The sequence below is a fragment of the Populus euphratica genome, unplaced genomic scaffold, assembly GCF_000495115.2.
Source record: "Populus euphratica unplaced genomic scaffold, PopEup_1.0 scaffold1.1, whole genome shotgun sequence".
Taxonomy (NCBI): domain Eukaryota; kingdom Viridiplantae; phylum Streptophyta; class Magnoliopsida; order Malpighiales; family Salicaceae; genus Populus; species Populus euphratica.
Genome location: NW_011499845.1, coordinates 3937654 through 3962279, shown reverse-complemented (window position 1 = coordinate 3962279; position 24626 = coordinate 3937654). Strand labels below are relative to the sequence as shown.

Genomic DNA, 24626 nt, shown 5'->3' with positions numbered 1-24626 from the left:
TTTATGAGATTTACTAATGAAATCCCCTAAAGTAATGCATAAGATATCCATCTTATTATTATTTTATCATTTTCCTCGAACTTTTATCCTTAATTCTCAAGAATTTTAAGTTAAATATCTAATACAATTTTATTAACACGATTTAATGTAGTTTGGTTAGTGTTTTAGTTGGTTAATTGACATCGATTATTAATTCTTTGTTTTACGAGAATTATGAAAATAATTACTGTACTTATTTTCATTGTTTTTATGCTTTTATTTTTATTTTTCTTTACGTATATGATTTTAATTGACATGTTTTTCCTTTTGTATAATTTGACTCCTTTTTTCTTTCTTTTTTTCTTTCAAATTTGACAGATATGCGAGAGGATTTGTGATGTAATCACACTTCCTAGCAACTCCACTATCGTGAATTTGCAGTGAACATGGGGAAGGCCCCATGATTTTGCCTGCAGTTCGGGATGGTTTGTTTTTGTTGTGCGGTCAAGGATATCTGTTCGATGAGCAGAGTGATTGATTGGTGTATTTTAAGTGGTCAAGGAGCTTCCTGTGAAATCTTTGGTTTCTTCGAAAAGAGGAGATGTGGTGAGAACTGTCTTATCTGCAGCAAATTTTTTGTCCTCTTTACAAGTTTTAGCAAATGGTTTTTCTGGTCTGTGGCCGTCGGGAGCTTAGACCAGCTACCGATGTAAACATGATGGATGGAATCTTTCCATGCCCTTCCATTTTTTTATCTCTTTTCATCATGCAATACATGTTTCACCTCCCATTACATTTCCTTTGCGGAGGCACGAGGATTAGAGGGCTTGTAGTAAATCCAATACAGCACCTCCATTTCCCGCGCACGGCTAATAAATAATCTTTTCAGTTCAATATACTTTTCGTCTTGGCAATAGTATTGCTCAGAGCTCCTAGGGGATCTTTGTTGCAGCGTCCGCTCACTGGTTCTCTTACCCATGCCCGTGAAATTAAATCAACTCTCAACTCCACCTAGAGATAATCACACCAGCATAGGAACTCATTCCCGTTTGAAAATTGGATGTTTTAAATTGCCGGTAATGGAGGCATGCAAGATTCATGAGAAGGCTCAAGTGATGAACTTGTGACCTTAGTCCTTGCACGGCGCGATATGCCCTCTTAGATTTCTTCTATACATCTCTAGAGGAAGGAAGGGATCAGAGAACACTCCGACTTCTGAGCATTAGGTAAGACGATTTAGATACCATGGAACACACAAATCAAATGGCTAATTCTTAACTTTTCCAAAGGTGATTGATGACCCGCATTTGTGACTAGGCGGAAGATAAGCATGCAGCATTTCACAGCTCACTTGTGACACAAACCAACAACAAAGAAACCAACGGCTCCACGACTATAATGTATCCATGCCTCAGATACGCTGGAAATTGAATTACATATTCTATCATTTGGGTAGGATCCCAATATAACAACAGCTGCAATGCCAATTTTTTGAACCAAAAAAAAAAACAACTGCAATGACAATTCATGAGAACACAAGGTCTCATTAGTAATGGCCATTGACTCAAAATGCAAGCACTCATCTCATCACGAATGTTGACCGTGTTTAGTTATTCTCATGTAGATGCAAGGAAATGAACAGTAAATTTCTATTCAAACCTGATCAAATAAAGGATGAGCAAAGCAGAGGGCAGTTTTACTAAGCCATTTGCAAGGTCTTTCAGCAAAAATGAAAAAGAAAGGTAATAATCAATCCTTTTAGATGTGAATGGGCTTGTCATGAGTGGCCATGGCAGCTTCCTTCAATGCCTCACTCATTGTTGGATGAGCATGGCATACACGAGCTATGTCCTCACTAGAAGCATCATAAGTAAGAGCCAGTGCGGCCTCGTGAATGAGCTCTCCAGCATTAGGTGCCATGATATGGACTCCCAATATTTTGTCTGTCTCTTTCTCAGCAATTATCTTGACTAGCCCTTCAGCATCATCAATTGCCTTGGCACGACTGTTCGCCAAGAGAGGGAACTTCCCAACACGGTACTCAACGCCAAGTGCCTTGACCTGCTCTTCAGTCTTACCAACAGATGCAACCTCAGGATGTGTATATACAACTCCAGGGACCTTATCATAGTCAACGTGGCCATGCTTGCCTGCTATGAATTCCACACAAGCAACTCCATCCTCTTCTGCCTTGTGGGCTAACATGGGGCCCGGAATCACATCACCAATAGCATAGACACCAGAAACATTTGTTGCAAACCTTTCATTGACAGAAATTCGTCCAACCTTGTCAGTTTCCACACCAATCTTGTCCAGTCCAAGCCCAGCAGTGAATGGAGTCCTACCAGCAGAGACAAGACCACATCAGCTTCAAGAGTTGTCTGGTCACCTCCAGATGCCGGTTCAACTGTCAACTTCACACCATTTCCAGAAGTATCAACTCCTACAACCTTAGTTTTGAGCATGAATTTCATCTTCTGCTTCTCAAGTGTACTTTGAAATTGCTTGCGAACTTCCCCATCCATGCTTGGGACAATATCCGGAGCAAACTCAACAACGGTGACTTCTGAACCAAGTCGGCGCCACACTGAGCCCATCTCAAGTCCAATATAGCCTGCCCCAATGACCACAAGTTTCTTTGGAATCTTTTTCAAAGCCAAAGCACCAGTAGAAGATACGATTTTCTCTTCGTCGATGGTAATCCCAGGCAGAGACTTTACATCAGAACCTGTGGCAATTATGATATTCTTGCCTTTCACAACAGTGTTCGCACCATCAATAGTGTCCACTGACACCTCAGATGGGGAGATGAACTTGCCATATCCTTTGACATAGTTGACTTTGTTCTTCTTGAATAAACCTTCAATACCTCGAGTAAGGGTAGATACGGCTTTGTCTTTTTGGGCCATCATGGCAGGTAAATCAACCTCAACAGAAGAAAACTTCACTCCATGGCTAGCAAATGAATGTTGGGCTTCATGGAACATGTGTGATGAGTGAAGAAGTGCCTGAAAATAAGAAGGGTTGGATAAATTCCAAATGTGAAATATGTTAAACGTGAAAACATTTTTTCCCAATGCTTGTCAAAGAGTTTGGCTATAAGAAAGAATAATAAAGCTACAAAAGATAGGTTAAATAACTAAATATAATGAATACATAAATGAGTTGACAATCCAGGAGTAACACTTCTGGTTGTTAACTTCACGGGCACAAATACACAATTCATAATATGTAGAATTCCAGAACATTTTAGAAGAACTAATATAAACAAGCTCGTTACAAAACAAATCACCATGTCAACCTCAGATGTAAAACATATAATCAGTGGAACTTATCAGACAACTTGAAAGTTCTATTTGGTTAATCTAAAGAGGTGTTTGAAAATATGGTAGCGGTTACGGTTCAAAATGTTTTTTTACCGAAAACGTATCAAAATATTTTTTTAAAAAAATTATTTTTAATATCAGTACATCAAAATTATTTGAAAATATAAAAAATAATAATTTTAAACAAAAAAGAACAAAAGAAAAATTTCCAAATTTTTGGGAAACACGGTTTCAACCACGTTCCCAAACTAAATCCACTGCCTAACAGGGATTAATTGCAGGATACTTTGGGCCTTCTATACACTGCAAAATGAACTTTCACAGATGGAGATCAAAATGTTGAATCCAATAACAAACAAAATCTTCTACTCTTTTTATTCCTTCCATTAAACAGTCAAAAACCTCTCCAATAGCCAAAGCATAATTTGTCCGAAAATTCGATAAACAGTAAAATACATAACAAGAAATCTCTATCAAAAAAGCAATCAGAAAAATTCCCATTTCCGACGGAAAACCCATCAATCAAATTCAGGTAACAAACAATACCAACAGATCTGAAAGCAAACTAAATATAAAATCTCACAGAAACAAACACAACCCAAAAACTTTAACACAAAAACAGATCAAAAAGAGAAACCCAAACAAAAGGAAATTACCTTTGAAGGGATACAGCCGACATTAAGACAAGTGCCACCAAGAGTACCACGTTTTTCAATACAAGTAGTTTTGAGACCCAACTGGGCAGCTTTAATAGCAGCCACATAGCCACCTGGTCCACCACCGATGACAATTACATCGTTCTCTTCAGATCCCGAGGTAGCAAACCCACGAGAGAATTTAGTGAGGGAATAAGAAAACTTGAAAGCATCAGCACTTGAAGAATTTGATAAGTTTCTTGTCAAAAAGCATGCCTTTCTCCTTGCAATACTTGCCATCGCCATTTTTTTTTGTCTGGTAGAATCGGTGTCGCTCTTTGTCTATGTTATTCGAGTTTTTTATTTTTGGTCTCCTTGGGACTGCGGCTTTTGACAACTCGAAGGAGGCTAGAATATTTCGACAAATTTCAAATGGGTCCCCAGACCATAACTAGAATCTCAATGGTATCCTCAAAGAATTGTTTTTTTGTCTCAATAAAGTTTCAAAGGATTTAAATTTTCAATTAAGCTTTTTGTCTAAAATCTTCAAGGTTTTTAGGGATAAAATTAAAACAAAAACACTATAAAATGACATTATTTATCTGGAACTTTATAAAATATTAGGAAAAAAAATAGAAGTGGTTGAAGAACTCAATTGAGAAATCCTGTAGAGTAAGAAATTTATTAAAGGACCACAAAAAAAAAATATCAAGACATATTCGAACTATTATTTTAAATTACTAATGCTAAATTTATCACCAGTCTCCAGTTGAGTCTCACACAAACCATTTATATATATTCATAAATTTCTCAAAAACATTAGCAAGTTTTTCATGATCTACTAAATTTGAAAGTGGGACGATAATTGAAACTAAAATAAACAATACCCTACGGAGAAAAAACTACAAATCATATATAATCTAACAGCTGATGAGGATAGAATATTATAAGAAAGGTTTTTGCTTTTTACTTTTCTTAGGGTAGAAATCAAGTGTATCTTATTTTAGAACTTGCTGAGGTTTTCTTCCTTTACTGTTATGGTTTTGATGTGTAATGGCAGACGGTGGCGTATTCTTTGATTGAAGTGAGGCCTCTCCTTGATTTAAACATTGAACATGAACCATTTATGAAAGGCAGATTTGTGGGTCATCGGCTAATATATAAAGTTTAGGTACTTAATTTCCTATGCATAAAGAATGGGAAGTCCGGTTTGATTTTGATGCCTTCCAAAATTTACAAATGTACAGTAGTTTCTGATGGGGGTGTTGCCCCAAGAGATGATGTATACTCAACAGTTTGAACGGTTGAGATCTATTGATCAAGATGAACTTTTTCTTAGGTGGGTTAGGAAGATAGCAAATCAAACGGTCCTGTCTATGCCAAGTACAAAATATCGATGTAGATTTTGTTTTTTGAAATTCTTAGAAAATGGTGGCCTTAGAAATCCTAGCATTACCCTTTTCTTATATTTGCCTGGTGGGTAGCGAGCATAGACAACAATTCCTGCTAAGATGATGAGGCCTTTGTGTGCCACTACTAAAGCCAACTCGAACGAGATTTGTCGTTAAACCATTTGATCGATTTTGTGAACGAGGTTCGGATGCTGGAAACCAAAAAGGATGGCCAACGAAAAATATCCTTTGGCTTTGGGAAAAAATAGGAGAGACACATTCTCAAAAGGGGTTGCACGTGAATATCAAAGCCCTCCTGACGAGTGAAAAAAATATATCCACATGTAAATAAGGTTCCTATAGTTCTAACTTCTAAAACAATTTCTTTATTAAATATCGCTCGTATCCTCAAGAATTAGACTTGTAACTAGGACTGCATTCAAGAGGCACATGACACATATGTTGAAGTCTCATTTCATAATCCCCATGGTCACGTAAACAGAGACGACGTGTGCAAGAGAAAACAAAGAAAAAAGACAACAGACCATCCCAGCGAGCGGAACCCAATGAAACCAAAACAACATTGCATCGTGTCAGTAAACAACAAAGACTAGCATTTCACTTGATGTATTACCCTAACCCCGCACGCTCCTCTACCCTACAAAACCGCTGGCTGTTTTTCTAAAACATCGAAACAGTCACAGCAGATCAAAATCCTTTACCATACCAAACATCAGTAAATAACGTGAAATAATTTGCATGCACATTCAATTGCTTCCCAGCAAGCTCTTCAGCTTGCTCCGAGCCTCCTCAGAGAGACAGAAGAACCTCAACCTTCGGCTCTGAGGTTCGCATGACTCAACAGGATTAGGTGAAGTGAAGCAGACAACAACAGCAGTGAGATTATCAGCTGAATGGAGGCGTGATGCTTCCATGACTAGTTCTCTGGCACCAAGTTCTGGGTCATTATGCCGCCTAAGCCCACGACGGACAAGGCTGACAGCATGCTGGCTTGACATAACATCCCAGATACCATCACAACCAATAATCAAGAATTCATCAGCCTCCGTTAACATAAACTGTTGAACCTCTGGCTCAGCAGTTAGAGGTGATGTGGAGCCAACAGGAAGCTTTAAATCCCAATCTCCAAGGGCTCGAGTAACAGAAAGATGATCATTAAGATATTCACCTTCAACACGACCACCCAACTCCTCAACCCGTCTGCGTTCTGGCAAATAAGAAAGCTTGTGATCTTGAGACACATCAACAGCTACCCCTTCCCTACAGAGAACAGCACGACAGTCACCAGCATTTGCAACCACTAAATGCCTCCCAAGAACTAGGGCAGTCAATGCTGTTGTTCCACATGAACTGCTAACAATGCTTTTATCAGCCAATGCAGAGTCAGCCTTTAAAAACGCTTCCCTATGGGAATTTAACAGTGCTCTTAGGAAGGCATCATCAACATCAGATGTTTGTGGTAAGTGAACATCTTCAAAAAACAACCTCACAGCATTCCTCTTGACATAAGCAGCTGCATCAGGCCCTCCATGACCATCAAAAACTGCATAAAAAGAGCTCGGACACTTGAAATAAGAACCCAGATGGGCAGATAGATCATCAATCCTAACGTGTTCATCATCCATAGATGGCCTTGATCCAATATCTGCATAGCTACCAGAACGGATGCGAGGAAAAAGCTTGGCAGCAGAAGACTTCACGACCTACAATGCAAGAGATAAAGAGGTAAGTACATGTTCGCAGAAATCAATTGTAAAGCAGAAAATACAATGATACAGCGTTTAAAATAAATAAACTGCGCTATAGACAAGAAAGCATGTGAAAAAAAGATGATAACAAACCCAAAATGACTCACTAACACATAAAGCACAATAGGTCGTAGAGATTTCAAGGCAAATTCCAACTCCCTAACACTGTTTTCATTAAGCCCCGCATATTAAATTGCACAACCCTTTTGACTTCAAGAGCTAGGATTCAACATCTGATAAATCAAGGGAAAACCCATAATTTATAGCTGAAACCCACAAATTATACCAAAAAGAAATACAGCTAATCCTATTATCGCTAACCATAAAGAAAAAGGCAAGTATCTAACTTGTAATCCTTGACTAATCAATCGCCTTATGACACCATTCAGGACCGATCAAATTGCCCCCTAAACACAAACAACAATAAATTTTCAGTTGGGGACCGAAATTCCACCAGAACATACGCGGAATCAATAAAACTTGGCAGTCCAATTATCTAGAGAAACCCCCCCAAAAAAAAAAAGAAGTTTAAAAACAAACGCCCAATTTAGATTCTTCCTTAAAAGGGAATCACAAGCTGCTATTAACTAATAAAAGAAAAATCTTGAAACCACAAAAAGAAAGTAACTTCAGGCAAAAAATAAAGAAACCGATAATAAATCTTGAGAATTAAAGAACGTACCGTCTCAAAACGCGAGACTTCTGTGGAAATCGAATCAAAAACCGGAGTTGAAGGAGCCATGTTCTGCTGATCTTTAGCCAGGCAAAGTTGATACTGCACATCAATAACATTGCACTTTATCTCGGTTGTTTCCTTCATTTTTTTTACTACTCACAAAGATTTTCTCAGTCGCTTTTCTCAGCCTTTCAAAAGGTACGAGATATAGGGTTTTGATTTTTAATGTAATTGAATTGAATTGAATTGAATTTCAGGATCAAAGAGTCTGTCTTGCTTGTTTGCTTTCGGGGTGAAATCGGAGTGGATTCGGAAATGGGTTTTGTTGAATTTATCTGGGGCTCGGAGGTTGGGTAACCGACACGTGGAGGTCATGACTTTGAAGAGACTGAGACGGACACGAAACTCGAGATAGACACGCGAAATTGTTTGAGTTGAGTGCGAAATGTGAGAACTCGACGGGCGATTCCCCTGTCCTTTTATGAAGTTTTTTTTTTTTTTTTGACTTTGCGGCTTTCACTTCCGGCTTTCTCTTCCTCTTTTTTTTTTTTTAATTTTTAATTTTTTGTTTCGTTTGTGTACGCGGTGGCTTAAAATTGGATGGATTCCTTCGCTTTTACGGTGAAATTTCATTTCCCGCTTTTTAAAGTAAAGGGTTTTGCCGAGATGCAAATTGTTTCTTCCTCCTCAAGCATGTGATTACCCACGTGTATATTTTATTTTTACTTTTATTTCTGTTCGTAATGCTCATTAAAAAATCTTGTTTTACACCTCAGCTTCGGTTTCGAATATAGAGAAAAAAAAAGAGAGAGTGCTTTAATCCTACTGCTACTAAATTACAAAGTGCATCAATAACGTGCCAGAAACCTATATTATAACTTGGCTTCGAATTTATTGAAATACGCAATTAATGCAGTACAATTAACTAACTTTTTTAATAAATTAATTAGTTTCTTACGTGTGAAAAACCCTTATCGTATTTCTTGCAATTACAAGGTTTGAACATAGGATCTCTAAATAAAAATATAATATATGAGCCATATTATTTTCCTTGAAATATGGTTTTGCCATGAGAGCATATACATGTAATTCTGGCATTAATAATGAACCTGCTGCTTAAAAGTCTACTCCGTAATGCTTTTTGTATAGTTCAATTGATCTTATCCTAATCCTCAAGCATTAATAAGGCTCTCTATGTATAATTATTATTATTATAGACAAACAGACCTTGACCAAGTGAGCGTGTGTGTGTGTGTAAACACGTGCTTTTTCTTAAACCCTCTCAAGAAAAGGTATTGCTGTTCTTGCATTTATTCTTGTGGGGCCGCAATGTTATATTTTTTGAGGTTATTATCTCATAAGTTATCCTGATTTCAATCTAAACGCAGGCTAAATGATAGGAGGTTTTAAGGAATGCTCCAGTGGTTGTTTTTTAAATGTATTTTTTAAAATATATTAAAATTATAATTTTTTATTTAAAAAAAATATTTTTAATATTAGTATATATATCAAAATGATCTAAAAATAAAAAATTTTCAAATTTTTTAAAAAATATTTTTAAAATAAAAAACAAATGAACTCGAATCATTGTCATCACGATAATTAAGTAGCATTGAAATTGCTTCCTCCGATACTTCCATGAATCAAACTAGTAAATTATTCCTTACAAATATTAGCAATTATCTCTTCTATTATTGTAAACAACACAATTGTAGAATTTTTTTATTATTATTAATGTATATATTTGAACAGCTTATATTTATTTTAAAATTTGTAAAACTTGAACTAGTAATTTCTAAAAAATAAATCTAAAATTTAACTAATTAAACTACATTTTTGTTTAATTAAAGTTATGAGATTTTAGATCTTAGTAGTTGGTGTGTTGGAGCAAATTATAATGAGTAGATAGTACTCTGAGGTTAGAACTTGTAGCTTTTTTTTGAAAATACATTTTTGTTAGTCAGATAATTTTATTTATATATATTTTAGTTGATTATTAATTTTTTTAAAAGTTTATTAGAAGAATATTTTATTTTTTTAATGTAAGATTTAAAATATTTTAGTAAATATATTAAATATTTATGATAAAAAGATTGTTTTTTCAGTGTAAAATAAAAAATCCTTTAAAATAATATTTTAAATTTTATTATTTATACCATGTATAGTCTATCTTTAAATAACTTATTTGTTAATTTTTTTATATAAAATATTAAAACTCAACTCCTTGATCACTTAATCAGGTTAACTAATGAGTTAAATCTAATAAATATCATCTGGAGTCCAAATAGAAGATTGTTTCTTTTGATAAATAAGCGTATGTTTTCTTCATGGGAATCAGATTTAACCCATTAGTTTAATAAATATTCGTGTTCTCGCATTTTGTTTGCAAACCATAAACTGAATTTCTTTTGATAAATTATCATACAATACCAAACTAAAGAAAATTGTTCGCTATTTGAAAGTCTACTCCTTTTCTTTTCGCCCGTGTCTGACAGTTACAAATTTGTTTCCAGGAAATTCGGGACAGGCAGATCGAAGAGCAAATTGCATTGCCTGGTTCCTTATACGGAGAGCATGGTGTGGTTTGGTGAATGACCTTTATATTCTTATTTTGCACTCGAACATTCATCAGAGGTGTTCGATTAAACACGAATGCAACTTCCCCAGTCCCCCCCAAAAAAAAAAAAAAAAAAAAAAAAAAAAAAACAAGAAAAGAAGAAAGCACCGGAGATGACAGGATGTGTATCGCTTTCTATTTACATAGAAGCTTTGGGTCTCCAAGTGAGACCAATTTTCCAGTGGCCAGCCCAGATGACTTTCTGCAAAAATTCTATGTACAAACAACACAGAAGAAATATGTATGAGGGGAAAAAAAAAAACAAGTATATTCTAGGAGCAACCACATCAAGTTGTGGAAGGTATTCTGTACAGCTTCAATCACCAAACATGAAGATGTGCTCTCCATAGTGATTCCCCTGTATCCCAGTAAAATTGCACTTCTGACAAGCAACCCTGTTCCAATAGTCTCTGCAGGTGCTTCTTTAAACAGCGGATGCTAAAATCTCCATTAAGAACATCTTCCCAAGTCCATACCTGCATGTGCATGTAATCACATGAGCAGCATTCACAATTGCAGAAATTCAGGTTTAGCCTCCCAATAATATGCATACGCAATTAGTCAGGTAGTTTTTTCACTTGATTCATAAAATGCTTGGAAGCTTAAAAAAGATAATGCAATTCCAACGTTATACCTTATGAACAGCACAGGCATGCGACCTAAATCTTTAACATTCAAAAGCATAAAATTTGTATGACCCGACTTCAGCAAAATATTAACCACATTCTCCATTGAGCAGTTTTCCCAAAATCAATTGGAGCTGCTGCCAAACGTTGAACTCTGAGTAACTGACTCAGGCATCTGTTGGGGAGACCAGATACAATCCCCTTCCTTTGAAATTCCTTCAAGTCTGGAGTCATCTGCACTCGGTGCATATGGTTTTGTCACTTGATTTTTGAGCATTTCCTGAACAACAAAGGAAGTCATTAAAAATAGAGAAAATCCTGCAACAGTGGAGCCAGAATGCTGATATCTCATGCTTAGAGGTGCGTTATGCTGGGCTACTAGTTCACTATAACTTGTAAGCACTAGTCAGATGTTGCATCTCTACTTGTAAATCAGACTCATAGTTTGGCTAGCTTGAGCACACAAGAATGGAATAAGATGTAGGACTGGAAACTAACATTTGATAGGTTGCGTCCATAAGTGTTAACTGCTCTCTCTATTGAAGAGTAGACCTTCAGGGCCTGATCTGTCTCACGGCTGCATTTTATCACACGAAATTGTTCTTTTGACTCTGTTGATCTACTCCGTAAATAAAGAGTGAGGCGTGAAGGTGGAGCTTTTGGTTGGTCCTTCTTCCCATGAGTCAATTCCATGGTCACCAAGTCAACCCATAAAACATCCCACGATACTGAACATGGATCCCTTGCCGGGCTGAACTTCCTCTGAGCTAAAATGTTGGATGGTTGCTGAAAATAACAATATAAAGCTTCACACTCAAGGCAAGCCCATGATGATTAATGGACAAGAAAGTAAATACAACACTTATGTTCCTTGTCAAGGAAACTTACTTGCAGCAACATGACTCTTCGATGTGTTACCACAATGATCTTTCCTTTAGGGAGCATAAAGTGATCTTCATAAGCATCTGATAAGGCAAACTTCCCACGCACTTTAAATAGATCAACCTGGCCAAAAAATGAACCTGACTCTGCCAGCTGCAATATGACCTTCAGGAAGAAAAAATGTGCGAAAGGATTCAGAGTGGTGGTAATATTTACATGACATGTAATAAAAGAAATGAACGTTATAAAGAAATCTCTGAACAATAACAGTTAAAAAAGCACCCAGTGTTTTCTTTTTTAAGAAAAAAGTACAGCGTTTTAATAAGATATCAGGATAAGAGTCAAAATATGATCTCAATATGATGTCTGGCCAGTGTTTGTATATCTAGCTGATGAGAATCTCTTTAAGATAGGAGTAGCATTTGTGGGCAGAGAGGGGCACATGAAGGAAATAATTACAACTCTCCATGAAAGAATTTGTCAAAATTCCTAGGCCACCAGAATCACGACAACCCATTAAAAGACCAGAGAAGACAAACTATGATCTGTAAATTACACAAGCAAGGCTACCTGCCCTTGGGATTTGTACTCATTATAAGGTCGAAGCAAATTATCAGCACTAATAACACGAGGCAACCTCCGGCGGAGCAGTTGTTCCTCTGAGGTTATAGCTGATGTTATCTTCATTCTCATAGCATTGGCCCCTTCCGTAGTTTTGGACAAAAGATCCAAAACCCCACTGACTGGCTGAGCAGCTGCACCTATTATTCCTTTTCCAACTCCCTGAACAAAACCCTCAACACCTGAATTTTTTGCACCTTCAAGAGGCTTTGTTAGAATACCGGTAACTCCTCTAAAGAGGCCTTTTGCTAGTGCTCCGCCTCCCTCCCTAATGACATCACCAAGAGCCTCTACACCTTTGTTCTCCTGGAAGACAAATGTCAATTTCAAAATTCCAGAATTTAATTAAAAGATAGTACAAGGATATATCAGTTGGGACAAAGCAAAAACATGCAGACAGGAGCAGTATCAGGGTGGGTATGAGAAAGCCTTCAATGTCGGCCAAATTTTGATACACTGGCACCCACCCTGCCTCAAGGATAAGGGGGCATAAATTTTTTTCTTAAAATTCACCCCTATGCGTTAACCACACTCCATCTAATGAGAAAATAAATAAATGAAGATCAGTGATATAAAAAAAACCCCAGAAGCTTCCTTTGCAGGTGCCATGGCAAACTTGCTGGAGCAGCCTGATTACTTTATGTTATGCTAAAAGCAATATGAAGGAATAAGAAGAATAACTCCATATACACCATGATTCACATAGCCCGTTTCTTCCATGTATAGTGTACATTGCTTGGGATTCCTACTCAAATTCATATCAGATGGGCCAGTAAATGGACACTTCATCCATGAAAAAAACAACATAGATGGTGCCAATCATTCAGAATATGGTGTTAATAACTAACCTTATTATGTTCTTAATCTAGGGAAATGCCTATTCACTGATATGGAACAATCAAGAGAAGAGAAATCAAAATTTTATAGCAGACCTGTCTCTGTCGACTTTGGATGAATTTTTTATCCATTGATAAGGCAGCTACACCTTTACTCATATGTCCAAGTGCACTGCTTGCATTGCCCAATATATCAACACCAGAGAGCAGTTGAAGAGGTTGGCGAAGTAGATCCTTTTTTATGTTTGAGACAGCAATACCTATCATAGTACTCTGTCTCATGCACATATTCTCATTAAATCTTTGATTCAATCTCACCTGATCAACAAAAAAAAAGCAAGTCATATTCAGCATTTCAGTCATAATAATCTGCAAAAAGGCAGCTCGAGATATGTCTAAAATACTGAGTAGTGCTGCTGGTGGACGTGGTGGATAGCACTCATGCCCTTATGTGGATGAAATATCATTTGTACCATCCGAATTTGAGCTGATTATCTTCATGAAAGTTGTTGGAAATTGTCAGTCATAATAATCTGCAAAAAGGCATGCAAAACAGAATTAATTTTTCATGTTGAGAACAAAAAATTAACATGAATGGATAGCAGAACAAAGTAGCACCTTGATGGATATTCCAAACACAAGTGCTAAGCTTAATGGACAGGCACAGTGCCATCTATTTGAGGCAGTGGCACAACAATAATCCACCACAAAAAAACTGAGCCCATTTTAGCAAGAGCAGTAAAGTACAAATGGATTGAACCATCAATAATTGTGCTATGAATTTTGAAACAAGATTTGGATTATTGAAACTAATTCAGCATTCAAAATTCAGGGACATCAACAGTCAACATTAAAAGAAGATCTCAGAACTTAGAAATAGAAGAACAATTGAATCACTTACAGGCATATTTTCAGTGTTGCCCAAAGCAGTCATCAAGGATGACCAGAACCCGAGTACTCCTCTTGGCCTTTGACTAGGTGACATGGCCATTGAAACTTTGAATCGAACTTCTGAGATGTTGAGAACACTGTAATTGCAAGATTATTAGATAAATTAAGTTTGGTCTGTGCAGAAGCTAAGTTTCAAGACAGGTTTTCGCATACCCAATATGAATAATTGGATCAACCGACACAGCAGTTGTTTTTGTATCATATAACCTACTGAGGTTGACCTGCTGGATCATCTCATGAAGGCGCCAAATGATAGGTTCATGGATGTTTATTATGAAAGCAGAACTTTCAGGTCCCTGTTAAAAGCAGTGAGTGAATATTTATATGTACAAAGAATAATGTGACAGTTAACATAATTAAGGTCAAGCAGACTCACAGTGAAACCAATATAGGGATAGAGACATAAATCTAAAGATCCATTTGATTGCATTGTCATGGAAAACTTCAATACATGGTCTCTATCCTCCCCAACTTTCTGCGGTCTGAAGAGAACTGGCATCGGAGTTAATGGTAACTGGTTATCCACTTGTATTCCATGCACTCTTAGATTCAACCTATAAGAGGAAACAATACAGCAGTTGGTATTTTAATCATTACCCTTCATCAGATGTAAACTCTAGAAACAAACTTGAAGCCACAGGAATCTAGGAAATTAGTTTGGCCAAGAAATATTTACAAATGTTAAAACCACCAGAAGAATAAACTACGCTTTCAACTTTCCAATTCCAATTGTTGACAAATAAGTACACAATCTACAAACTCCTAATGCTAGTGACCAGAAACTATACACAGGAAAAATTTCTCAGAAATGTTAATAATGCCAAAGCACAACTTTTCAATTCCAATTGTTGAAAAATAAGTACATAATCTACACGCTCCTAATACTAATGATAAAGAAAGTATACAGGGAAAGATTTCTCAGAAACTTCAATGATGTCATCAAAAAATCACTAAGCTAGGCATCCACTTGAAGCTTTTGGATATAAATAGCTGTACCCTGTTCAAGCTTTATAATCTACACAATCCTAGAAGCAATAAAACCTTTAGTCAAAGATTATGCTACAAAATTGCATAACAAGTACAGATGCACTTCAGGGCACTCTAAACCAGGAGTCATTTGGACGTCCATGAACATCACAAAGGAACCTCTAAAGCCATTGTGCATTCAACAATAAGAATCAACAATTAAATGCCACCAGTACTTTAGGGAAGCACAACTAAGAGTTACCGATAACAATCAGACTAACAGTTTGGTCATTTTGATGTCTCAGCCACTATTTCATAACTTTGCTACTAGGTATGTATGCTAACGAAAATTCTTTGGGAGAGAAGTGTTAACTAAACAACCAAGCATGCATTCAGAATTTCTTGAAAACTAAACAACCAAGCATGCATTAAGAATTTCTTGAAAACAAGAATATAAGCTCTTGTTAACCCCTGATGCTTTATTTGTAAGACTACATTGAAAATGGCAACCTGACTACAGAATAAAAAATCAATTCAAAGACTGTCTTACCTACTAAACCCAGACCCCAAACCAGTAGAATATGATAAAAGAAGATTCTGGACAGAAAGATATAAAATCTCCTCAGGTGTGTGGTCAATAACAGATATTCCAAGCTCAGCAAGCTCAAGAACAACATGAAATTCACAACCTGTGGACAACGGCAACTGCTGTTGTAGAGAGTCATTTCCACAAAGTTGTGTTAATGGCGGCTGGACTCTTCTACCAGTAATTGGAAGTTCATTTTCTGGCATCCAGTCACTGATCCTAACAATATTCATTTTGTCTTCTTTTAGAACAGTAACCCGTAATGGTCTAACAGGCTGACCCTCCGCATGATTGGGCTGGTGATCAAGAATCTCATCGATATTGTATTTCAATGATCTTGATGAATCTGTTCCATCAACTAAAAGTTCCAATAATCTTGGTCTACCAAAGTCTTCCCATAAGAAAGAAGCAGCTGCATTTGGAAGAAGAAGCTTCCATGATTCACTGGGACCATCCACTTGCCGAAATCGAATGGGTAAAAAAAACGAATGATTTTCAATCCTGTTACAAGAACTTGATTGTTAACATGATTAAAAATCTTTATAACTTGACGAAATATATAACTCTTGGCAAACCATATTAAAAGAAAAACCACTTTTAATCTAACCAAAAACACTACTTTTCCATATTTTCATATCAGTAGGAAAAGAAGCTGTTCGGAAAGTTCTGCCGGAACAAACTAATCCAAGGCATTCCAAATAATTATATTATGCAAGTAACTGCATGGACTCTACAAGGCTATAGAACCTCAAAATAACAAGAACAGACAGGAAAAGCTGGATAAGAGAAATATGTGAGTATATATAATAACCTGTAAGGACTGGACAAAGAATTTGGGCGGAAAATAACTTCATATTGTGATCTCTTTGTGCCACTTCTTACTTGTACCCTCAGCTGCATTTGATCATCTCCCGAATCTTTCTCCAAGAATATTCGCATCATTCCTTCATTACAAATACTAAATGGAGTGCTCCATTTGTATCCATCCACTCGCAACTGAAATACAAAAATCCAAGGAATTATTACTTTATACATCTGCATTACCAGTGAAGAGAAATATTTTATTTTGTACAAACCTTCAACAGCTCGACATTGGCAGAAGAGTGCCATCCAAAGGGTTTTGGAGCATCAGCGGGGTGAATCCATTCCACCAGCTGGGAACCGCATTGCTGCAGGCAGAGACTGAAACCCAACCTATTGATGAACAAGGTGTGTGGCTGAATATGAAGAACCTGAGTATCATCCCAATTAAGAGCTGTTAACTAAAAATTGAATCGTCGTTTCTGAAAACATTAACAGTTTATCATAACTTCTTGTTCCTGAAGAAAATGCAAATTTTCACATTTTTTGCTGTCATTATATGGTTCTCAGGTTTTTAACCTTGAAGATGCAATCAGAACTTTCTTATGTGAGTTATTTATTTACCTCTAAGGATTATCAGATCATCTAAAGCTGGAGGCTACAGACCATGTTGGAAGGTAATTTATCAAACCAAGCAGGTGCTCATATTTGGTCCCAGATTGCGAGTAAAAATTTGCTAATTCGAGGACAGGAAAAGATTGCTTCTAAGAGATGGATGGAAAGTTGTTGTCACGCATCCTCCCCCGGGCAATACCAATACACATCCAAATCCAACACCAGATGTCATTGGCAACTGTGCTGGGTATACGAACAATCCAATGTGGAAACAACAAAAAAAATGAAGGGGCCTAGCATGTTGGGGAACAACAACAGGTAGAACCTAGGTTCCCTCAATAATGTTGTGAAAGTAAATTTTAGTCAGTTTCTATTATTGATTGCCTCGATGAGGGTAGCATCAAAATCCATTATTCAACTCATCAAAAGATTACGTTACCAATCAACTTATCAAAAGATTTCATGATCTAAATCTGAAATGCAATCTGGATGTACTGTAACATGGCTATCTTAATAGAAATAAATGATGGCATGGTTTTACTTAATACTAAACTATTAAGAAAAATACTTTCCCAATTTATGGACTTGTTTTCAAAGAAGTCAACTGACACCGAAAAGCATGACATGTATCTTTGAGTGCTAAAAAAGCAAATGCCATAATCTAGGACAACCTTTGTTCTGTCTGAGGTCTTCAGCAATGCTGAAAGCTTGTAGTAAGATCCATCAGAACCAAATGCCCTTATGCCAACCCTTTCCTGAAAGAGACTACATAGCATCACAAACTAAGAAAAATTTGAAGCAGCAGAAAATGAATAGGAATCCTTGATCATAAAGTTAATTTAACTGTCCGCCTAAATCACCTTCTTTTCCAGCTCGAGAAAAGAAATCCCAGGACTATAGATCTCAGAATGTTGAATAGCTACTGCAAGGCCCACACGTGGAGACAGGTATGCATCTTTTTGAGAAGGAAACAACATAATCCCACTCCGACCAGCAGTGTCCTGTGGAGAAAGCATGCTCGGTATCGGGCTGGTATCCTCAATCACTTCAAGTACTTGAACATTTCTCTTTGTGCCAAATCTCCTTTCCATGGTGTTTGTGGGATTTTTAAAGGAAGCTTTCACAGACTTAACTGTCTCTACTGGCTCAATCTCTACCACTCGATATGATAATGGTAGAGATGAATCATTTACGATCCAATATGGTACAAATAACCTTATTGTTTTAGGAGCTGAAGAGGTTCCTCCCATGTCTCGTTCAATGCTCACACGCAGTCTCCTGAACCGACAACAATTATAGAAAATGTGAAATATCGAAAAAGCCAAAAATATCATGATAATTGAAGAGCCACATTCTGTAAGCTATAGTACAACATGCCAAAGCACAGCATGGAAATATCATCAATTCATCAAAAAAAAAAAACTGACAACATTGAAAGGTAGTTTTTGTTTCTCTACTAATTCATAGGAGTATTATTTTATGTGCTCTTCAAAATAAAGAGAGGAAGGCAGGATAACAGGTTCTGATTGCATCAGAAGGATGTACCAATAACAAGTGTTAAAAGTAATGTTAAAGCATCAGAATGTAAGATATTCCCAAACCCATCAACAAATTGATCAGTTCAACCCTGCCTTGTTTCCAAACAACATGTCAAGTGGTTACATAAATAAGGCCAGATTCATGACCACTTGTTCAATTGCAGCTTTGAAATAATTGGTTATGTAGGCTTCATATCTAACACACTGTTCTAATAGAATCCTATATTTTAAGAAATGAAACGCATGTTGACCTTAAATAGTCACTTAATCTAAAGAAACGTGCATGGAATCTTTTTCTTCTGTTCCCCTTTTTTGGATGGAACATTGATTGAAAAAAAAGGTAACAAAACAACTTTACAAAATTACAGTCCAGCATATAGTAATATATCAGTCTAAAAATTAGAAATGATTGGAAGAGAACAAATAAAGAACAAAAGGTAGAACCATTGACTCAAACTAATCAGAGTAGACTAATTTCAATCATGCATTCTTTTTCCCACAGTGAAAGCAAAATTTGTTACATGATAGGAACTCGACAATTGATGAATCAAGTGGTTATAAATAAAATCTAGCACAACATATCACCACTTTCAATCATGCATTCTTTTTCCAAAGGTGAAAGAAAAAATTGTTATATGATAGGAACTTGACAATATATGGATTACATGATAGGAACTTGAATATGTATGGATCAAGTGGTTATAAATAAAATGCAGCACAACATTTCAACACTGCATCCACCCAATCTGCATGACTATAAACAAAAACTAAGTCAAATGCAATACATCACAAACCTTTTACTTTGTTGGTGGACCATCCAGAATGATGAGATTTGAGCACTGGAACCAAGATCCAGCACGAGGGAAGGATCCTGCCAATAAGAACATGAACTGTAAACATCTCACATAACAGAATTTTTAATCTAAAGCATACAAGGTTAAACAACATTTTTTTTAACTGAGTTTCAGATGCAAAGAGTGCACTTATGTGGACAGATACATACCTTTTCAAGAACCCAACCACCCTGGAGAAGCAATGTAAGATAGACAGATTTACGGATATCAGCTGAATATACATGTATGCTCTGGCGTGAAGAGATTATACCATGTTGCCGCTCAATGCAACTCCCTTCTCTTCCCTTTTCCCAAACTGTAAATTCTGCTGCACAAGGAAGTTGGTTCTCCAGCTTCAATGGGGAGTTAATAGATATTCCCCAATCATAAACAGGAGAATTTAATTCAGTGTGGAGGATTGAAGCATCAGCACCCACACTGAGCCAAAATTCTGCACTTCCACTACTTGGGCGACAATGGAAAAGAACATCCTTCTTCTCCAGCTGATTCAGCATAAAAGCATTTGGCATTTTTCTTTGCTGCTTTAAAGTATTTTGTCTTGCAAGCAAGCCTTGATCACTGAAAGGTTGATCCTTCTCAAACATGTAGTCAGAAACGAAAGCAACTGCTTGGCCCCATGCATATTCAGGCTGAGAATGATCAGCACAAGGACGTACTAGTAAACACAGATCAGAATTTTTGGATATGCTCCTCCATGGTAAAACAGATGATGATCCGGGATTTATGGAAATAAAATCACTGTTCACGCTATTTGATCCTTCCCCAGTTAATTGTTGCCTCCTGCGAATCCATCGCCTTCGGCGCACGACATTATGAGCAGATTTATATGACTTTGAAGCTGGAGGCCACTTCAATGTATGGAAGTCAGGACCATATGTCCAACCATCATCATCAACAGGTACAGATTTATCAATAATCCATGCAGATGTCCATTGCCATCCAGTTGGAAGGTGAGGTTCAAAAAAATCCTTCAAAATAAAGAACGAAAGATGAGAATGCAGTGGTATAGGCAAAATTAAATGGTTGCTCAACAAACATACACACCTTTGATGAACATGAGAAGTCCCTGGTGCTCCATCGCCCTGGGCCAGTACTTCGAAAACCAGGCAACTTGTTACCCCAACCAGAAATTGGGTGATAACTCTGATTCTCGAATATCTCTTCTATCACAATGTTCAATTTACTTGTTCCTAGAGATGGATCACGGCCATGAACCAAAGACACGTGGCAAATAGAAATATCCAATTTAACATCAGAATCATTTACTACAATTGCAAGACCCCTAAAAATTACATGTTTCTTGCCATTTTTCATGACAACCTCCATGGCAAGAAATTCATCATGTAGTAATTTGGGTACCACAGACAGTGGAAGTAACGATCGAACACTCTCCCATGCACCTTCCGGGCTAAGCCTGATCCAAAAACCGACATCTCTATTACGAGATAGCTCAGTTTCTTTATCTCTCTGAAAGTTTGCTGCCAGATTCCTCTCAAAATACGTAGTAGAAACTAACAGATGACCACTTTCAAGCATTTGTTCAACATCATCATGTGGAGCCTGAAAGAATGACAAAAAGAAAACAGAATAACCACCAACATAGAAGGTATACATGTAACTGTACCAAACACAGAATTATGAATAAGCATAGCTCACCCTTCTTCTTAATGGACATGACATAACATTCTGAAAATCATGTGGTTGATGTAGCATTCTTGCAGAAGCCACCTTCTTCAACATGGCTGCTCCTTGTCCAACAGGAAGGGAGAGGGCACCTACAACTTCACCTGCATCATAAGTGTTCATAATCATTTCTGCTGACACAAAAATTTCATTTGACAAAAAGCATAAAACAAGACAGAAGGAAATGAAATCTTGACCGCTGTAGCTTACTGCACAGAATTCTAGAATAGAGATAATTCACTTGGTATGTACAACATCACAATTATTAAACATGTATAGAAATACAGGATTACAAAGAACAAATCTACAAACAGCAAAGGCATATTAAAACACTGTACACTGAAAGAGTCTAAGGAGACAAATGATTAAGAGGATAATGAATCAGAGAAAAGAACCATGGGATTGATCATCCAGTAACTGAAAGTTAAAATTTTCCAAGTGTCTCAACCTTTATTTCAAAATAAACAGAGCAATCGAATCAGCAGCCCAAGCAATGAGCACAAAACAAGAATCAGATTCTTTCATGCATAATAAACTTATGGGGAGAAAGCTCTAGTTAAGAGGTTAATCTGCCATCAAAACATACCCTTTCCAGCTTTTGCTGCAAGATTTGTCACCTCCACTTCTAACTTAGCCACTCCCTGCTGCATTCACCAAAAAAATTCCATAAAATAACTTCCATAGCTGTTGAAAATTTCAAATCAGAAAGAATACAAAGAAAAACAGAAACATCGATAACGTGCATGAATAGTAGTAACAGAAAAAAAAGACTGGGATGCAATGGAAATAAATGTTGGACATCCATGATAAAAATAATGCTGGATAAACCTACCCGAAAAAAAAAGAAAGAAAGAAAGAAAGAAATATTAACAAGCAAAGAATAAATAAAGCTCGCTCCCTGGTTGATATTATCACAAAGGAAAAGAAGGGTGGGTGTAGCTTATAGAAACTTGACCGTGCTTTGATGAGTATTGGTCAGTATACAAATGCTTATGCACCTTCAGTATCAAATCTAAATGAGCTTTACAAATACAAATGCCTTGGACCCATACATGTAAATTGTCAACAAACACAAATAAAAGTAAAAGCTATTCATCACAGATTTATTTGAATTTCACCAAGCCCAAATCTATGAAGGGCCAAAACTGAGACATTGCCAAAAAATGAAAAGAAAAAAGGAAAGTTGATAGATCTACAATTGTTTCACCTTGACATTCTATTCTAAGTAACAACAATACATCATGAAGTGAGAATGGCTGACAAAATTCAACAATCAGCACAAATGCTCCAAACAATAATCATAAATATGCTAAAAAACAGCCACTGTGAAAAAGAGTGATTCAAGGAAAATGCAATCATTTATAATTAGGAGTGAGAAAAGCAGAGCTAAGGTTGTGTTTGGTACCCTTTAAAAAATGGGTGAATTATGAATTTGAGGAAAGAGAGAAATTGCAAGGTTAAAGACAGAAAAGATGGGAAATAAATGTAAGAGAAAAAAGGCAAGACAAATCCCCTCCCCCGCCCAACCGAAATGGAACCTTTCACTCCTCCCTTATGAAGGATAAATTTACTCTACATTTTGCACCATTTGGGGGATAGTTTTTTAACTCCTTAAGAATTTCCCTTCTACAAATTTGGCACCTAACAAAATTAATAGTTTCCCTTGTAATATTTAACCCCTTACACACATACCCTACACACTGTAAATTGTGATAGAACCCTTGATTTAATTTACCTATAAAGAAGGTGTCCCAAAGTAAAGGATATAACTCAACTCTGATACTGCATGCAGGGATGGGGGGTTGGGTGGGAATCGGCTGCTTTACCAACAAACAAAACAAGGCTGAGGTATTAGGGCCCAAAATTCATCCCAAGATTGTCACTTACTATGGCATTAAGTAAATAGAAGAAACAATCCATGGATGCTCATAACGTATAAATCTAAACCTTACAAAATGACTATTTTCAGCACCATTCCCAAACTGGTGGCTGTTAGTCATCTAGAATGGCAGATCAATAGCAACATGTGTTTCAGACTTTAAGAACAGATTTGAAAAGCATGGAATGAACAAATCAAACCATGATATACCTTTCGAGGAATTTCAAATATGAAAAGTTCATTCCACTTTGCAGTGGCACTACTGATTTCATGTTCTCTTTGAAGCAAAGGCTTCACACATTTTGTCCTCACACTCTGAGGAAAGAGCTTTTGCTGGTCTGTTGCCTGACTATCAACAACAAGGCGCACAGCACAGAAGAATTTGTGACTGTTACCATCATCAACAATGGGCAAACCCTGCAAGAAGTAGGAAGACTCATCTTTACTTCCCCAACAGTAATAAAAATATACAACCATGAAGTGTAGAATGAACTAAAAACATTTCAGCAACTGTAACCTTGGCTTCAAGTATTTGAATGACAACATAGCAGCGTGCTTCCCTAGATCTATCCACAACCTTTAGATTGTCTGAAAATGTTGGAGGTGGGATCCACACAAAAGTACAGTCATCATTGTGTAGTTGACTGATTGTATCTGTATTGTCCTCAATTTGTTTCAGATACAGATCACACCCTAGTTTATTTTCAATTATTACAGTCTGAAAATCATCTTCATCCAAGGCAGAAAAAGTTGGGTCCTCTTCATGTTTAAGATGACAAACAGCTTCCTGAAAAAAGCAAGTTAATAACATCTAGAAAGCATATGTTTGTGCATCAAAATATGATCAACTCGTGACACTACAAAAACATCAAAGAAGAAAAACATTTGCACCTCAATTAGCTTCACTGCTTTCTGATCAAGTTCTAACTGTTTTCTCCAAGAGAGAATGGTCCCTATAAAAGTTTCAAGATTTGCTGCACTGACATTTATGTTCATGATACTGGTTGCAGCGACCCGTACTTTCTTTGCAATTCTTGATGGTGGATGTACATTGTTATCATATGTTTCCAACCTTGAAAGTAGAAATGGAATAATATCAAAGGAAGGGCAAGATCAACTAAAACAAGTGTGAATCAAAACTACATAATAATAATAGCTACAAAAAAAATTACTTGAATATTCCATCAAATGGCTCCACCAGTGGCTCCCATGCTTCTAACTGAGCATTGAAGGTCGAAGCAGCAATAGAGGAAATTAGAACAGCATTCATTGCCTCTAGACGACCATGTGTTGCAAGCTTGATATTGGTTATGGTAACATCAAATAGAGGTGTCATCTGGAACTTCCAAACTTATCATAAGAATAGACTAAAATGAAAAAAAAAAAAAAAAAAAA

The 24626-nt window shown here is 36.7% G+C and overlaps 3 protein-coding genes across 5 annotated transcripts in view; all 3 read right to left on the bottom strand.

Annotated features, from left to right (window-relative positions):
• Positions 1 to 1403: 1403 nt before the first annotated feature.
• On the bottom strand, positions 1404 to 4321 carry LOC105122055 (dihydrolipoyl dehydrogenase 2, mitochondrial). The gene is given in 3 exon segments (XM_011020964.1): positions 1404 to 2339; positions 2342 to 2987; positions 3962 to 4321. Coding segments are annotated over 3 exon segments (1533 nt in total). The 5' UTR covers positions 4247 to 4321; the 3' UTR covers positions 1404 to 1737.
• Positions 4322 to 5701: 1380 nt separating this feature from the next.
• LOC105122037 (probable protein phosphatase 2C 13) lies at positions 5702 to 7952 on the bottom strand. Of its 3 annotated transcripts, XM_011020944.1 has the most exons (4): positions 7783 to 7874; positions 7448 to 7507; positions 7208 to 7333; positions 5702 to 7055 (listed from the first exon to the last, which is right to left on the bottom strand). In XM_011020944.1, the coding sequence occupies exon 4, from the start codon at positions 6975 to 6977 to the stop codon at positions 6099 to 6101; it is 879 nt and encodes a 292-aa protein (XP_011019246.1). In that variant the 5' UTR covers positions 6978 to 7055; positions 7208 to 7333; positions 7448 to 7507; positions 7783 to 7874; the 3' UTR covers positions 5702 to 6098. The 3 variants fall into 3 exon arrangements, with proteins under 3 accessions (XP_011019246.1, XP_011019254.1, XP_011019241.1); XM_011020952.1 differs by lacking the exon at positions 7208 to 7333; XM_011020939.1 differs by lacking the exons at positions 7208 to 7333; positions 7448 to 7507 and having other exon boundaries at positions 5736 to 7055; positions 7783 to 7952.
• A 2538-nt stretch (positions 7953 to 10490) lies between these two features.
• LOC105122026 (calcium-dependent lipid-binding family protein) overlaps positions 10491 to 24626 on the bottom strand; it is a 34819-nt gene continuing 20683 nt past the window's right edge. The window contains exons 42-65 of the mRNA XM_011020932.1: positions 24404 to 24567; positions 24123 to 24303; positions 23749 to 24018; positions 23442 to 23648; positions 23305 to 23352; positions 21939 to 21996; positions 21326 to 21456; positions 20714 to 21229; positions 19819 to 20637; positions 19610 to 19686; positions 18138 to 18555; positions 17949 to 18032; positions 16938 to 17093; positions 16673 to 16857; positions 15826 to 16362; positions 14686 to 14863; positions 14463 to 14605; positions 14260 to 14386; positions 13455 to 13676; positions 12472 to 12828; positions 11908 to 12066; positions 11518 to 11805; positions 11028 to 11299; positions 10491 to 10869 (exon numbers count right to left, since the gene is read on the bottom strand). Of these exons, the coding sequence (XP_011019234.1) occupies positions 11144 to 11299; positions 11518 to 11805; positions 11908 to 12066; positions 12472 to 12828; positions 13455 to 13676; positions 14260 to 14386; positions 14463 to 14605; positions 14686 to 14863; positions 15826 to 16362; positions 16673 to 16857; positions 16938 to 17093; positions 17949 to 18032; positions 18138 to 18555; positions 19610 to 19686; positions 19819 to 20637; positions 20714 to 21229; positions 21326 to 21456; positions 21939 to 21996; positions 23305 to 23352; positions 23442 to 23648; positions 23749 to 24018; positions 24123 to 24303; positions 24404 to 24567 (5481 nt within the window). The 3' untranslated portion in view covers positions 10491 to 10869; positions 11028 to 11143. The remainder of the gene's footprint in view (positions 10870 to 11027; positions 11300 to 11517; positions 11806 to 11907; positions 12067 to 12471; positions 12829 to 13454; positions 13677 to 14259; positions 14387 to 14462; positions 14606 to 14685; positions 14864 to 15825; positions 16363 to 16672; positions 16858 to 16937; positions 17094 to 17948; positions 18033 to 18137; positions 18556 to 19609; positions 19687 to 19818; positions 20638 to 20713; positions 21230 to 21325; positions 21457 to 21938; positions 21997 to 23304; positions 23353 to 23441; positions 23649 to 23748; positions 24019 to 24122; positions 24304 to 24403; positions 24568 to 24626) is intronic.

Coding starts and splice junctions, on each gene's coding strand:
- LOC105122037 (XM_011020939.1), bottom strand. CDS start 7,920: ATGAAGGAAACAACCGAGATAAAGTGCAATGTTATTGATGTGCAGTAT. Junction 7,056..7,782: donor AAGTCTCGCGTTTTGAGACG/GTACGTTCTTTA, acceptor CTTGCATTGTAG/GTCGTGAAGTCTTCTGCTGC.